This window comes from Muscardinus avellanarius (assembly GCF_963383645.1).
Source record: "Muscardinus avellanarius genome assembly, chromosome: 16".
NCBI classification, from domain to species: domain Eukaryota; kingdom Metazoa; phylum Chordata; class Mammalia; order Rodentia; family Gliridae; genus Muscardinus; species Muscardinus avellanarius.
Genome location: NC_137802.1, coordinates 35,786,756 through 35,801,484, shown reverse-complemented (window position 1 = coordinate 35,801,484; position 14,729 = coordinate 35,786,756). Strand labels below are relative to the sequence as shown.

At 41.6% G+C, this 14,729-nt stretch overlaps 1 protein-coding gene across 5 annotated transcripts in view; it reads left to right on the top strand.

Moving 5' to 3' along the window:
* Window positions 1–177: 177 nt before the first annotated feature.
* RPS6KB1 (ribosomal protein S6 kinase B1) overlaps window positions 178–14,729 on the top strand; it is a gene marked incomplete at both ends in the record, with an annotated part of 48,354 nt that continues 33,802 nt past the window's right edge. For 4 of the 5 annotated variants that reach the window (XM_080712500.1, XM_080712501.1, XM_080712499.1 and 1 more), the window contains 2 exons: window positions 178–318; window positions 14,189–14,238. In XM_080712500.1, the coding sequence (XP_080568626.1) occupies window positions 178–318; window positions 14,189–14,238 (191 nt within the window). The remainder of the gene's footprint in view (window positions 319–14,188; window positions 14,239–14,729) is intronic. The other variant, XM_080712502.1, reaches the window with a different exon arrangement.

Genomic DNA, 14,729 nt, shown 5'->3' with positions numbered 1-14,729 from the left:
GGCCCTGGAGGTTGTTGTGCGCATGTCCACTGCCCACAGTTTGACTTCAGGGAACCCTGTGCGCATGCTCCCGCGCTGAACTTCAGGAGCCTGTCTAGGGCCTAGGCGCAGACGCACTGAGCCTAAGCAGCCAGTGATGGCGGCAGCAGCGGCTGTGGCTGCGGCCGGTCCGGGCCCATGAGGCGGCGACGGAGGCGGGACGGCTTTTACCCAGCGCCTGACTTCCGAGACAGGGAAGCCGAGGACATGGCAGGAGTGTTTGACATAGACCTGGACCAGCCAGAGGACGCGGGCTCTGAGGATGAGCTGGAGGAGGGGGTGAGGCCCGGGGTCCCGGGGGGCCCGAGGTGACAGGGCCGGGGCGGCGGCGCGGCCCGGGAAGCCGGGCGAGTCCTGGGCGCCGAGACCCGGGGGGGCGCGAGTGGGCTCCTGGAGGAGCGGAGGCGCCGCGCGGCGGGCGAGGGAGCGGCGGGAGGACTGGCCCTAAGTGTGAGGCCTCTGCGCGGCTCGCAGGTGCAGGTGGCGCCCTGAGCCCCAGAGCAGCGCAGCCCCCAGCAGTCTGTTCCTGGAGGGATGGAGAAAGGTCGCGTGGTCGATTTCTGGAGCTGCTGGACCCGAGTGTGGCGGGGCACGGGTGTTGTGAGCGTGTGTTGGGGGGAGGAGGCTCTAAGCTTGCTGGGTGTCCCGTAAGTGCAGGTGAAGTGCGGAAGGGGTTCCCTTGGAGTGTAAGATTTCAAGCATTCAATCTTCAGACCTCCCACAACCACCTCTCTTCTTGGCCTGTCGCTTCTCTCCTAGGAAGCGCTCAGCTGTTAGAAGTGACAGCTGAAAACTTCTGTCGGGAGTAGCACTGCCGCTGCTGTTACGGCCACCAGGAGTTTTATTTCGAGAGCAAGGGGGCTCTGCTGCATCTTCCAGGGTTTGTTTGTTTGCCTTTTTTTTTTTTAACCCCCTTCCGTGTGACTTTTTAAAAAAGCATTTATAACGACACACGGCATTTGTAACTTAATTTTCCCCAAGTTGAAGATGTCTATATTTTTTCAGAATAACTTATGTAATTTTGGGGTGGGCAAAAACCAGTGTTGACAGCTGTGATTTGGCTTGCCAAAAATAAATTGCTTGAACTGAGACTTGTGAATAGTGGTGTCAGGGCTTTCCTTGCTGTAATTTTAGGGTGCTAAATTTAGAATTGTTTTTCTTAATGCACATCTTGGTTTTACCTTTGCTGTCTTAGTAGTTATTTTTATGAAAATCTCTTTTCCAACATAAATTTATTTAAAAAATCACAAGTTATACTTGAAGTTAAAAAATAGTTAATCACCAGTTCTGGACAAATGATCATCAGTGATAACTTCATGGTAATTGAGATCCTAAATTCCATTGTCTGTATTAGTATGTGGATTTATGACTGTCAGATGTGTGCTCTAATTGCTGGGGGGGGGGCTCCCTTCTCTTTTTTCGTTTCTGGCAAGTAAATTTTGTCCTTCTGACAAAAGATTGAAATGCTATGTATAAAGAACTTTGAGTACTTCATGAAAGTAAGTGGGCTAAAGTAATACTGTTCTTTTCATATCAAATGAGTCAGTCAAAATCACACAGTTTAGAAGGTGGGTATTGAGATATGTGCATTTTAAAACTGATTTTGTTTAATGGAATTCTAGCTTGCATCTTAATCCAACTTAGTGAATAATAAATACAATCTGAAACAAAAATACAGGATTACTTTCCTTGTATATACTATACTATAGTTCTTTGCATTGTTCCATATGGTAGTAGCTTTGAAGTGGGGCAGGGGAGAAAACTGGATAGGAAAGGTGCTTTTATATTTTTATAAATTGAACTGATAAAATTTCCAGACTAAAGGTTTATCCTCCTTTGAAAGTACAGTGCTGTATTAAGATTCCTGTTATGAACTGGGACGTCGTTTTTCTTTTCATTTTCTTGATGTGTTTCAGGAACAGTAGGTGTTCCAGTTTTGGCCTACTCCTGGGCTTTTGTTTTGCTGGGTACAGCAAGTAGGATTCTGAGAGGGTATGGAGGAGGGGACCAGAAAAAAATGGAAAAGCGAAAGAAATGTGACCACTACCTTAGGGAGAGGAACTTTGGAAAAAGAGCAGAGGTAATTAAAGAGGATTTTGAGGAAGAGCCTTTAGTAAAATCTATCTTACTTAGCAATGTTTTTGGACTTAAATGTTTCTTTTGAGTGTGTTATTAAGAGGTACCTCAATTGGAAGGCTGAGACAGAAGGATCACAGGTTCATGGCCAGTCTCTGCTACTTAGTGAGGCCCTCTGCAACTTAGTGAGACCCTGTTTCAAAATAAAGCATAAAAAATAGGGTGGGTGCTGTAGCTCAGAGGTAGAATGCCCCTGGGCTCAATCCCTAGTACAGCAGGGAAAAAAAAAAAAAATGGGATTGGGTTGGCAACTCATGGAGATTCAGTGACATCAAAATTACTCTGAAAAAAATTTCTAAGTATTAAAAATATGGCTGGGCGTGGTGGTACATGCCTGTAATCCCAGTACCCCAGGCTAAGATAGGAGGAGTGCAGGTTCATGGCCAGCCTCAGCAATTTATAGTGAGGCCTCTGCAACTTTGTGAGACCCTGTTCAAACTAAAAAATAAAATAGGGCTGGGACTGTAGCTTAGAGTTAGAATGCCCCTGGGTTCGGTCTCTAGAACATTCCCCCCCCAAAAAAAGCATAGGGCTGTGTGTGGTGACACCCAGAGGAGAGGCTGATACCAAAGGGTTAGAAGACCCTGTTTCAAGCTAAAAAATAAAATAGGTCTGGGGATGTATCTCAGATCACACACTTTTGAGTTCAACCCCCAGTACCCTACACACACACACACCCCCCCAAAAAAAAAAAAACAAAACTGAAATATGGGGGAAGTTTAGATTGTTGGGTGTGTTGGCACAAATTTGTAATCCCAGTACTTGGGAGACTGAGACAAGAGGATTACAGGTTGATGGCCAGCCTTAGCAAATTAGTAAAGTTCTCCACAACTTAATGAGACCTTGTTTCTAAATACATACATACAAAGATACATAGGGATAGGGGTATAGCTCAGAGCTAGAATGCCCTGGGTTCAATCCCAGCAACATATGAAGGAAGGAAAGAAGGAAGGAAGAATGGAAGGAAGGGAAGAATGGAAGGAGGAGGGGAGGGGAAGGGAGGAAAGGGAAGGGAAGGAGAACTGTGGCATGGTAGCACATGCTTGTAATCCCATTACTTGGGAAGCTGAGAAAGGAGGATCACAGGTTCGAGGACAGCTATGGCAGTAGGTCTGCTGGCGTACCTTGGAGGTAGAAAGCCCCTGGGTTCCATCCCCAGTACTATAGACACAAAATATATCGGCCAGGCCTGTTGGCACACATTTGTAATTCAAGTACTTGGGAGGCAGAAACGGGATTGCAGGTTTGAGGCTAGCCTCAACTACTTAGTGAGGCCTTTCACAAATTAGTGAGACCCTGTTTCAAAATAAAGAATAAAAAATAGGCTGGGCATGTAGCTCAGAGGTAGAATGACCCTGAGTTTAATCCCCAGTACTAGAAAAAGAAAAAAAGAGTAACCCACCAATTATAAAATAGGACTAGGGGCACTCAGAGGTAGAGTGCCCCTGGGCTTAATCACCAGTAGCACAGAAAAAAGAAAACAAAATCTTCTAATGTTTTCTATTGTGAATTTGTAACTATTTGCTTATTATGAAAATCTTTGGGGGGGGTATTTGGGATTGAACCCAGGGGCATTCTACCTCCAAGCTATCTCTCCAGGCCTTTTTCTTTAATTTTTAATTTTTAATTTTTTTTTTTTTTTTTTTTTTTTTTTTGGTGGTGGTGGTGGTACTGGGGGTGGAACCCAGAGGCTTTATACCTCTGGGCTACACTCCCAGACCTATTTTATATTTTATTTGGAAACAGGGTCTCACTAAGTTGTGAGCACCTCACTAAGTAGCTGAGGCTGGCTTGGAACCTGTGCAATTCTCCTGTCTCAGCCTCCCAAGTGCGGGGATTACAAGTGTGCGCCACCACGCCTGGCTCTAATTTTTTATTTTGAAACAGGTTTTGCTACCTTGCTGAGGGTGTGTGTGTGTGTGTGTGTGTGTGTGTGTGTGTGTGTGTGTTAGTTACTGGGGATTTAACCCACGGGCATTCTACCTCTGAGCGAAACTCCCAGCCCTGTTTATCTTTTATTTTGAAACAGGGTCTTACTAAGTTGCAGAGAGCCTCACTAAGTAGCTGAGGCTGGCCACAACCTGCGAGCCTCCTTAATCAGCTTTCCAAGTACTGGGATTACAAGCGTGCGCTGCCGTGTCTGGCTTGCTGAGGGTCTTGATTAATTGCGAACCTGGGATCCTCCTGTCTCAGCCTCCCAAGTACTGGAATTACAGGAGTGTGCTACCATGCCTGGTTTATGCAAACCTTCTTAACATTGCTACATATCAGAGTAGCCTTTCTTTCTCTTTCTTTCTTTCTTTCTTTCTTTCTTTCTTTCTTTCTTTCTTTCTTTCTTTCTTTCTTTTTCGGGTCTGGGGATGGAACCCAGGAGCATTTAACCTCCGAGCTACACCCCCTGCCCTATTTTTTTATTCTCTATTTTGAAATTGGGTCTCCCTGAGTTGCAGAGGGCCTCACTAAGTATCTGAAGCTGTCCACGAACCACGATCCTCTGGTCTCAGCCTCCAAAATGCTGGGATTACAAGCGTGCGCCACCACGCTTGGCTCTTCTTTATTTAATAGTAAGGAAACAGAGGCATAGGCCAGAGAGATGATTGCTCTCAATCTCATAGTGGTAATGTCTTCTGACTCAATTCAGCAGTCTTCAATTGTATAGATTAGTGATTGCATTTATTAGTTTGGTCATATTGTTGCCTCTCTGTGGTGTGTCAAAAGTGAACTCAAATACCTGTGGCCATACTCACTGACTATGATTTAAAGTAAATTGCTTAATCTGACTTTTTTTTCTATAAAATGAGGTTTCCATGAAATTAAGTTTATATTCTCAAAATATCCTAGCATATTAAGCAGTTTGGTAATTCCTGGCAATATAGCTTGTCAGTGTTACTTATTTCCAAGAAACAAATTATTCAAGTTTACCCTCATCTATGCCTATGGATTTAAAAAATTCAATTATAGCTGGGTGTGGTGGCGCATACTTGTAATCCCAGTTCTTGGGAGGCTGAGACAGGAGGATCACATAGTTTCAAAGCCAGCCTCAGCTACTTAGTGAGGCTCTCAGCAACTTAGTGAGACCCTGTTTCCAAATAAAATATAAAATAGGTCTGGGAGTGTAGCCCGGAGGTAGAAAAGGCCTTGGATTCCACCCCCAGTAACACATACACATACAAAAAGCAATTATAGGATGTTTTAGAACTGTAGCTTCATGTTTTATTTTTTTAATCATTGATCCCATTTAGAAATAGATAATATATGTCTTTTTAGGCATGTTACACAGAGTACACATATTTATATAGCTTAGTTAATTTATTTTTTTGTAGTACTGGGAATGGAACCCAGATGCATTCTACGTCCAAGCTATACCCCCCAGCCCTATTTTTTATTCTTAATTTGGAAACAGGGTTTCACTGAGTTGCACAGGACCTCACTAAGTAGCTGAGGCTTGCCGAGAACCCCGATCCTCCTGTCTCAGAGCTTAGTTAATTTTTTAGAGTAAATGATGAGACTAAGTTGACACATTTATGGATAAAACTGAATGTCTGCTACCTAATGCTACCTAATTAAAAACAAACAAAAATGGCCGGGCATGGTGGCGCACACATGCAATCCCAGTACTTGGGAGGCTGAGACAGAGGGATCGTATAGGTTTGAAGCCAGTCTCAGCTACTTAGTGAGGGTCCCAGCAGCTTAGTGAGACCGCATTTCCAAATAAAATATAAAATAGCTCTGAGAGTGTAGCTCAGAGGTAGAAAGCCCCTGGGTTCCATCCCCAGTATGACAAAAAACAAAACACAAAACATTGATTGAAAACCTCAGAAAGCAAGGTGTGGTGATGCATACCTGTAGTTTCAGTACTTGGGAGGCTGAGACAGGAGAATCTTAGGTTCAGGACCAGCCTAAGAAATTTAGCAAGATTCTCAGTAACGTAGTGAGACCTAGAGTCCAAACAAAAAATAATAAAAGGCCTGGAGGTAGCTGGGAGTGGTGGTACACATTTGTAATCCGAGTACTTGGGGGGCAGAGACAGGTGGATCTCAGGTTTGAAGCCAGCCTTGGCAACTTAGTGAGGCCCTCCACCAATTAGTGAGAACCTGTTTCCAAATAAGATATAAAATAGGGCTGAAGGTATAGCTCTTAGGTAGAATGTCTCTGGGTTCAGTCTCCAGTACAAGAGAGAAAGGAAGGAGAGAGGGCGGGAGGAAGCAAAAAGGGAAAGAAACCACCTCAGGAAATATAGAATGTATATTACAGCCAGTGGTTGGTTATAGAGTTTAGTGTGTGTAGTGGGGTCTTTTTTGTTTTCTGTTTTTCATTTCACTGGTGATGGTATGTGGGGGCAGTGAGTTGAAACCAAGGGGAGGTTTTCTTCTGGAGAATTTCATTTAAAGACTAGTAGAAAACTAATGCAGTTTGTGGGGGAGGATAAAGTGCTGTGCTGATTGAACCTAGGGCCCTGTGCAAGTAGTCTACCACTGAGTTGTACCCCAAGTCCTGTAATGTACTTATAAAATTCTTACTTTTTTTTTTTTTGTGGTACTGGGGTTCCTGGAAGCCCTTCTACCTCCGGGCTACACTCCCAGACCTATTTTAGCCGGGCGTGGTGGTGCACGCTTGTAATCCCAGCATTCGGGAGGCTGAGACCTGGAGGATCGTGGTTTGCGGACAGCCTCAGCTACTTAGTGAGGCCCTCTGCAACTCAGTGAGACCCGGTTTCGAAATAAAGAATACGCCGGGCGTGGTGGCGCACGCTTGTAATCCCTGCGCTTGGGAGGCAGAGACAGGAGGATCGCGCAGGTTCGAAGCCAGCCGCGCGCTGGCTTAGGAGACCCTGTTTCCAAATAAAAATGTAAAAATAGGTCTGGGAGTGTAGCCCGGAGGTAGAAGGGCTTCTAGGAACCCCAGTGCCACCAAAAATAAATAAATAAATAAATAAATAAATAAATAAATAAATAAATAAATAAATAAATACAAAATAGGGCAGGGGGTGTAGCTCGGAAGTCAACTGTCCCTGGGTTCCATCCCCAGACCCACAAAAAAAAAAAAAAATTCTTTTTGTTCTACTAGTTGAAAATTTGAAATAATCACAGGCATACTGTATAAGTTTAGATTGGGATATAATATTTTTTTTGGGGGGTACTGGGGATTACTAAACCCAGCGTTGTTTTACCTCCAGGCTATTCTCCCAGCCTCTCCCCATGTTGAAACAGGGTCTTACTAAGTTTCTGAGGCTGGTCTTGAACCTGCAATCTTTCTGTCTAGGTCTCTCAAGTACTGGGATTACTGGCTTGTGACACTACCCCTGGCTAGGATATCAGATTTTTTACTGAGCAGAAACTTGAATACTTTTTTTTTTTTTTGGTACTGGGGATGGAACCCAGGGGTATTCTACCTCCGACCCACACCCCCAGCCCTATTTTTTAATTTTTTCCTGCAGGTCTGGGGATGGAACCCAAGGGCATTCCACTTCCGAGCTATACTCCCTGCTTTAATTTCTATTCTTTATTTTGAAACAGGGTCTCACTAAGTTGCAGAGGGCCTAAGTAGCTGGGGCTGTCCATGAACTCCTGTCTCACCCTCCTGAATGCTGGGATTACTAGCGTGAGCCACCATGCCTGGCTTCCCAGCCCTATGTTTTATTCTTTTTTTATTTTGCGGGTCTGAGTATGGAACCCAGGGGCATTCTACCTTCTAGCTACACCCCCTGCCCTATTTTTTTATTCTTTCTTTATTTTGGAACCGGTCTCACTGAGTTGCAGAGTGCCTCACTAAGTTCCTGAGGCTGTCTGCGAACTGCGATCCTCAGGTCTCAGCCTCCCGAATGCTGGGATTACAAGTGTGCACCACCATACCCGGCTCTTTCTTTCTTTCTTTCTTTCTCCTTTTCTTTCTTTCTTTCTTTCTTTCTTTCTTTCTTTCTTTCTTTCTTTCTTTCTTTTATTTTTTTTCTTTCTCTTTCTCTCTTTCTTTCTTTCTTTCCTCCCTCCCCTCTCTCCCTTCATTTATTTTATTTATTTTTTTTGTGGTACTGGAGTTCCTAGAAGCCCTTCTACCTCCGGGCTACCCTCCCAGACCCATTTTTATATTTTTATTTAGAAACAGGGTTTCTTAAGCCAGTGAGGCTGGCTTCGAACCTGCGCGATCCTCCTGTCTCAGCCTCCTGAATGCTGGGATTACAAGTGTGCGCCACCACACCCGGCTTGACTTTAATGGTTTTGGAAAACAAAATACTAAACAGATAGTATGTACTTACTCATACTTATGAAAAATTACATAAAATCTTATTAACTGAGCCCAGTGGTGCAGACCTGTAATCCCAGTACTTGGGAGGCTGAGACAGAAGGATCTGGGTTCACAGCCTGCCTTCACAATTAGTGAGAGACTCATTAACCAAGGGAGACCTTGTTTCAAAAATAAAAATAAAAAATAAGGCCAGGGATGTAGCTCAGAGGTAAAATGCCCCTGGGTTCAATTCTCAGGAACAACAGCAAAAAAGTTGCTGCCATAGTCAGGCGTGGTGGTGCATGCTTGTAATCTCAGCATTTGTGAGGCTGAGACAGGAGGATCATGGTTCGTGGACAGTCTCAGCTACTTAGTGAGGCCTTTTGCAACTTAGTGAGACCCTGTTTCAAAATAAAGAATACAAAAAAAGTAGGGCTGGGACTGAGTGTGTATCTCAGAGGTAGAATGCCCCTGGGTTCTATTCCTAGTACCACAAAAAAAAAAAAAAAAAAAGAAAAGAAAAAAAGAAAAGTTGCTGCTCACCAGATGCAGTGGTGCACACCTGTAACTACATCCAGCAAAAAAAAAAAAAAAAAAAAAAAAAAAAATTTTTGGAACGTTGGTCTTATTTGCTGCTGGAAATTGAACACATAGCCAGGCTTATAGTAGGCAAATGCTTTACCACTGAGCTCTGCCCCAGCCAGGAATAATTGATTTAATGAATATCTGGATTAAGGATAATTTATTGACATTTTTGTAAAATGTACTCTTTTACTGAGACTTCAAGCATATTAAATTGTATACATTTTTTACTTAAAACTTTGCAAATAGTGGTTCTGGTGGGCTAGTTTGAAACAGTGTATCTTATAGAGTACCTTAGATAAGTAGGATTCCACTGTGTCAGTGTAGTGGGACACAGAAAAATATTGGATGAATCATCAAAGTTTAAGGCAGCAGAAGAACTGAAGAATTTCTTGTGAAAGAATATTGTCAATATATTATATATTTTAAATTAATTATTTTATTGGTGCACTGTAGTCATACATCTTAATGGGGTACAAGATGGTAGAGGAGGCATACATGCACATATCACTCATTTAGCTCTTCCCCATTTCCCACCCCATATCCTTCCCCCTCCCTCCTTCTCATGTTTGGTTTAGTGACTGATATGTTCGTAAATGTACACAGTATATATTATATAATGTTAGCTTGATTTTTCTGGCTTGAGACTCTTATAAGGGAAACAGTGAGTAGCAGAAAAGAATTGTACCTCTCTGCTCTAGAGGTAAGGGTAGGAAGTTCCCAGCACAGATGCAGGTGGTACTACAGGCCTGGCCAGCTCTGGAAATGAAACATTGCCACAGGACATACCTTGTGGAGTGGCTTCAAAGTCTTGGCTCAGTGTTAACTGCTCTGTGGTCTTTAATTTAAAATTAAATAAAACTAACACTAAAGAAAACCAATTATGTAATACCAGTTTTATCACATCTAAAAGACGTTAGTCTTTTGTTTTTAAAGTAAAAGCCATCACAGATCATTAAGTCGAGCATCAGAGACCAAAGAAACAGTAACCATAACCATCCCATCACCCCCAGCGAAAACCTTATCCAATTGAGACTGTTAGAATTCTTTTTCCCTTTTGATAGTGGCCCACCCATCTTCCTCAGTCTAATCATGAAACATATATTCTGGTGCTACATGTCATCCTGATTTGTTCACACCAGGAGCAAGTAATGACTGGCTGTATGTATGGTGGTACATACTTGTAATCCCAGTACTTGGGAGGCTGAAACAAGAGAATCGAGGTTTGTGGCCAGCCTCAGCTACTTGGGAGACTCTCTGCAATTTAGTGAGACCCTGTTTTAAAATAAAGAATAAAATAAGGCCGAGGGTATAGCTTGGAGGTAGAATGCTTTAGGTTCAACCTCCCAGTGCCACAGAAAAATAAAAATGATTAAAAAGAGTGGTGGGGGTTGCTCAGAGGCAGAATTTCTCTGGGTTCAACCTCTAGTACTTCAAAAAATAAAAATTGATAAAAAGGGCTGGGAGTATAGCTCAGAGATAAAATGTCTCTGGGTTCAATCCCTAGTACCACAGTGGGGAAAAATGGAATTACACAGTTTGTAGCTTTTTTTTTTTTTTTTTTTATTTTTGTGCGGTGCTGAGGATGGAACCCAGGGGCATTCTAACTCTAAGCTGCACCCCCAGCCCTATTTTTTTGGGGGGGGGGTCTGGGGATGGAACCCAGGGGCATTCGACCTCCAAGCTACAGCCCCTGTCTTATTTTTTATTCTTTGTTTTGAAACAGGGTCTCACTAAGTTGTGGAGGGCCTCACTAAGTAGCCAAGGCTGTCTGCAAACCATGATCCTCCTGTCTTCCTAAGAAATTGGATTACTGGTGTACGCCACCATGCCCAACTATAGCAATTTTTTTCCTTGTGGTACTGGAGATTGAACCCAGAGGTAGTCTACTTTCGAGCGACACCCCTGCTCTTTTTTTTTATTCTTTATTTTGAAACAGGATCTCACTAAGTTCTGGAGGGCCTCACTAAGTAGCTGAGACTGGCTGTGATCCTACAACCCTGTTTCAGCCTCTCAAGTACTGGGATTACAAGTGTGTGCTACCACACCCGGCTATAGTAATTTTTAATATATTCTTGTCCTGTAGGTTTTCTTTTCAGTGTGAGTGTGTGTGTGTGTGTGTGTGTGTGTGTGTGTGTGTGTGTGTGTATTACTGGGAATTCAACCCAGTGGTGATCTATCACTGAACTACAACCCAGGCACCCTCCATCCCTTGCTTTTTTTGAAACAAGGACTTGGTAAGTGATACAGGCTGGCTTTGAACTTTTGTTTCTCCTACCTTAGCCTTCCCAGTAGCTAGAATTGCAGGTATGTGCTACATCCTCCAGATTCTTTTCATATATGTGTGTGGTACTTGGGATTGAGAGGGCATTCTACTTCTGAGCTATATCCTCAGCCCTTTTTTTTTTTAAGTTTTGTAACAGGGTCTAACCTGTTGAGGACCTTACTAAATTGTTGAGGCTGGCCTTGAACTTGCTGCAATTCTCATGTCTCAGCTTTCCAAATATTGGAATTCCAGGCATGCACCAGTGTTTTCACTTTCTTGATGGTGTCTTTGAACGCCAAAATTTTAAATTTTCTCTAAGTCCAATTGATCGGTTTTTCTTTTTTAATTTTTTGGGAGGTATTAGGGATTTAGGGGTAGTCTATCTCCAAGTTACACCTTCAGCACACCTTTATTTTTATTTTGAAACAGGGTCTTGCTAGTTGCTGAGAATTTCACTACTTGCTGAGGCTGTCATTAAACCTGCAATTCTCTTACCTTATCTTCCCAAGTACTGGAATTACAGGTATTTGTCACCAAGCCTGATTATTTTTCTTTAGTAGTTGGTGCTTTTGGTGGTATGTCTAAGAAATCATTACCTATGCTTGGTGTGATGGTGCATGCCTATAATCCCAGTACTTGGGAGGCTGAGATAGGAGGATTGCAGGTTTGAGGACACCTTCAGTAACTTAGTGAGACTCTGTTAAAAAATAAAAAAGCCTGCCGGGCGTGGTGGCGCACGCTTGGAATCCCTGCGCTTGGAAGGTGGAGACAGGAGGATTGTGCTGGTTTGAAGCCAGCCACGCGCGCGCTGGCTTAGGAGACCCTGTTTCCAAATAAAAATATAAAATAGGTTTGGGAGTGTAGCCCAGAGGTAGAAGGGCTTCCAGGAACCCCAGTACCACCAAAAAAAATAAAAAAATAAAAAATAAAAAAGCCTGACGTGTGTAATCCCAGTACTTGGGAGGCTGAGACAAGGAGGATCAATACTCAGTTACTTAGGCCCTCCATAATTTAATGAGACCTTGTTTCAAAATAAAAAATAAAATAGAGCTGGGGGTATAGCTCAGAGGTAGAATTCCACTGGACTCAACCCCAGTACTGCAAAATAAATAAGTAAAATAGGTCTGAAGGTGTAGCTCAAAGATGGAATGTCTGTGAGCTCAATTCTCAGTAATAAAATGCATGTGTACACACACACACACACACACACACACACAAGTTAGGGGTATATACACGTTCCATCAGTTGCCAATAAGCACAGGTAAGAAATCATTACCTACCCCAAGATCATGAAGCTTTACTCTCTTTCTGTGTTTATTCTAATAGTTTTAGTCTTTATTTTTGAAGTCTTTGATCTATTATGAGTTAATTTTTATGTATGTTGTAAAGTCAAGATGCAGTGTAATTTTTTTGTATGTGGATAGCCAGTTGTCTCAGTACCATTTATTCAGAGGTTCTCCCTTTTCTACTAGCATTTCTGTCAAAATCAGAGGCTGTAAATGTTAGGTTTTATTTCTGAGTTCTCAGTTCTATTCCATTGATCTACATATCTGTCCTTGGCCGGTATTACACTGACTTGTTATAGCTATGTATTAAGTTTTGTAATTGGGACATGCCAGTTCCCCGACATTGTTCTTTTTTTTTATAATTATAGTGGCTGTTTGGGGTCCTTTGCTTTTCTATGTGAGTTTTAGGCTCAGCTTGTCAATTTTTGCAAGTAAAGGAACTTGAGATTTTGCTAGGACTCAGTTGAGTCTGTAAACTCATTTTGTTATCATTGCCATCTTGACAACGTTAGTCTTTTATCTGTAAACATGGAATGCCTCTCCAGTCATTTAGATCTGTACGTTTCTTTTTCAAGATTGTTTTATAGTTTTCAGTGTACAAGTCTTACTTTCTCAATTTTTATCTAAGTTGTTTTTATTGATGCTATTGTGAATGATGTTATGATTTCATTTTTGGATAGTTCATTGCTAGTGCATAGAAGGTTAATTAAATTTTCACTCATTTATTCTGTGGTCTGAATAAATAATTGGCTAGCACAGTTCCCAGTTATTTGAGTGTTTCTTAATTATTTTGCCTCGACTAGCTCCATTGTACAGTAATATCTTGGCTTAGTTTAAAAATTTAGGCTTAGTTTATTATATGTCAGTCTAGCTAAGAGAAGTATATCAGAATAGCATGTTGTATGAGTAAATTGATTTAATAATTCAAAATGTCTGGGCCTGGTGGCACACGAATGTAATCTCAGCATTTGGGAAGCTGAGACAGGAAGATCGTGGTTCGTGGACAGCCTCAGCTACCTAGGTCCTCTGCAGCTTAATGAAACCCTGTTTAAAAATAAAAAATAAAAATAGGGTTGGGAATATAGCTCAGAGGTAGAATGCCCCTGGGTCCTTAAATCCTCAGTACTGAAAAAAAAGATCAAAATGGAATGCCTCAGATTTCTTTCTTTCTTTTTTTTTTTTTTTTTTTTTGGTGGTACTGGGGTTCCTGGAAACCCTTCTACCTCCGGGTTACACTCCCAGACCTATTTTTATACTTTTTTTATTTGGAAACAGGGTCTCTTAAGCCAGCACAGCTGGCTCCGAACCTGCACGATCCTCCTGTCTCCGCCTCCCAAGCGTGGGGATTACAAGCGTGCGCCACCACGCCGAGCTGGAATGCCTTAAATTTCAAAAAATATTTTTGATAAATGAGATTTTTGAATCATGAATGAGTACCCTCTATAGTTGTCATATGAAAGTAAAATTGAAAAAACATTGAAATTCCCATTGTATTGTTTGTGTGCTTTATTTTCTCCATCATCATATTTGCCTATTATTAAAGTACAGAAAAATTTTAAGCTGGCTTATTTAATTCATTCTTTTTCAGTTATAAAACATTAAATGTATAACTTTTATTTTTATGAGATTATTTCTAAAACTTTAACATATTTTTCAGGGTCAGTTAAATGAAAGCATGGACCATGGGGGAGTTGGACCATATGAACTGTAAGTTTATATGAAAAGCTTTTCATTGTGCTTTCTTTCAAGTAGGTTATACTAGCTTCCGTTCCTGCCCATCAAGTGATTCCAGTAACTTGTTCTTAAATATCTTTAGTCACATTTATAGACTTTATTTATTTAGTTTGGCACTAAAATCTGACCAATATAATAATATCCAAAGTTTCTATGTTATGTATATATATTTTTGAGAAATAGATTCATTAAAATTCAGAGTATGCTGAATATGAGTCTGAGTTGGTTAGGAATTTTTACTTCTATAATATAGAGAACTATATTTCTAACCTTTTTTTTTTTTTTTTTTTTTACTGAAAATTTTGTAGACATGCCCCAAAAGTCAAATGCTTCTAGTTTTGCTTTAATATATCATTTAAATAGAGATTCTTAAATCATTTTAAACAAGATGTGTTAGGTGAGTATGGTGATTAATCCCCAGTACCCTAACCTCAGGTAAAAAGCCTTGGTGTAGGAGAAGACTT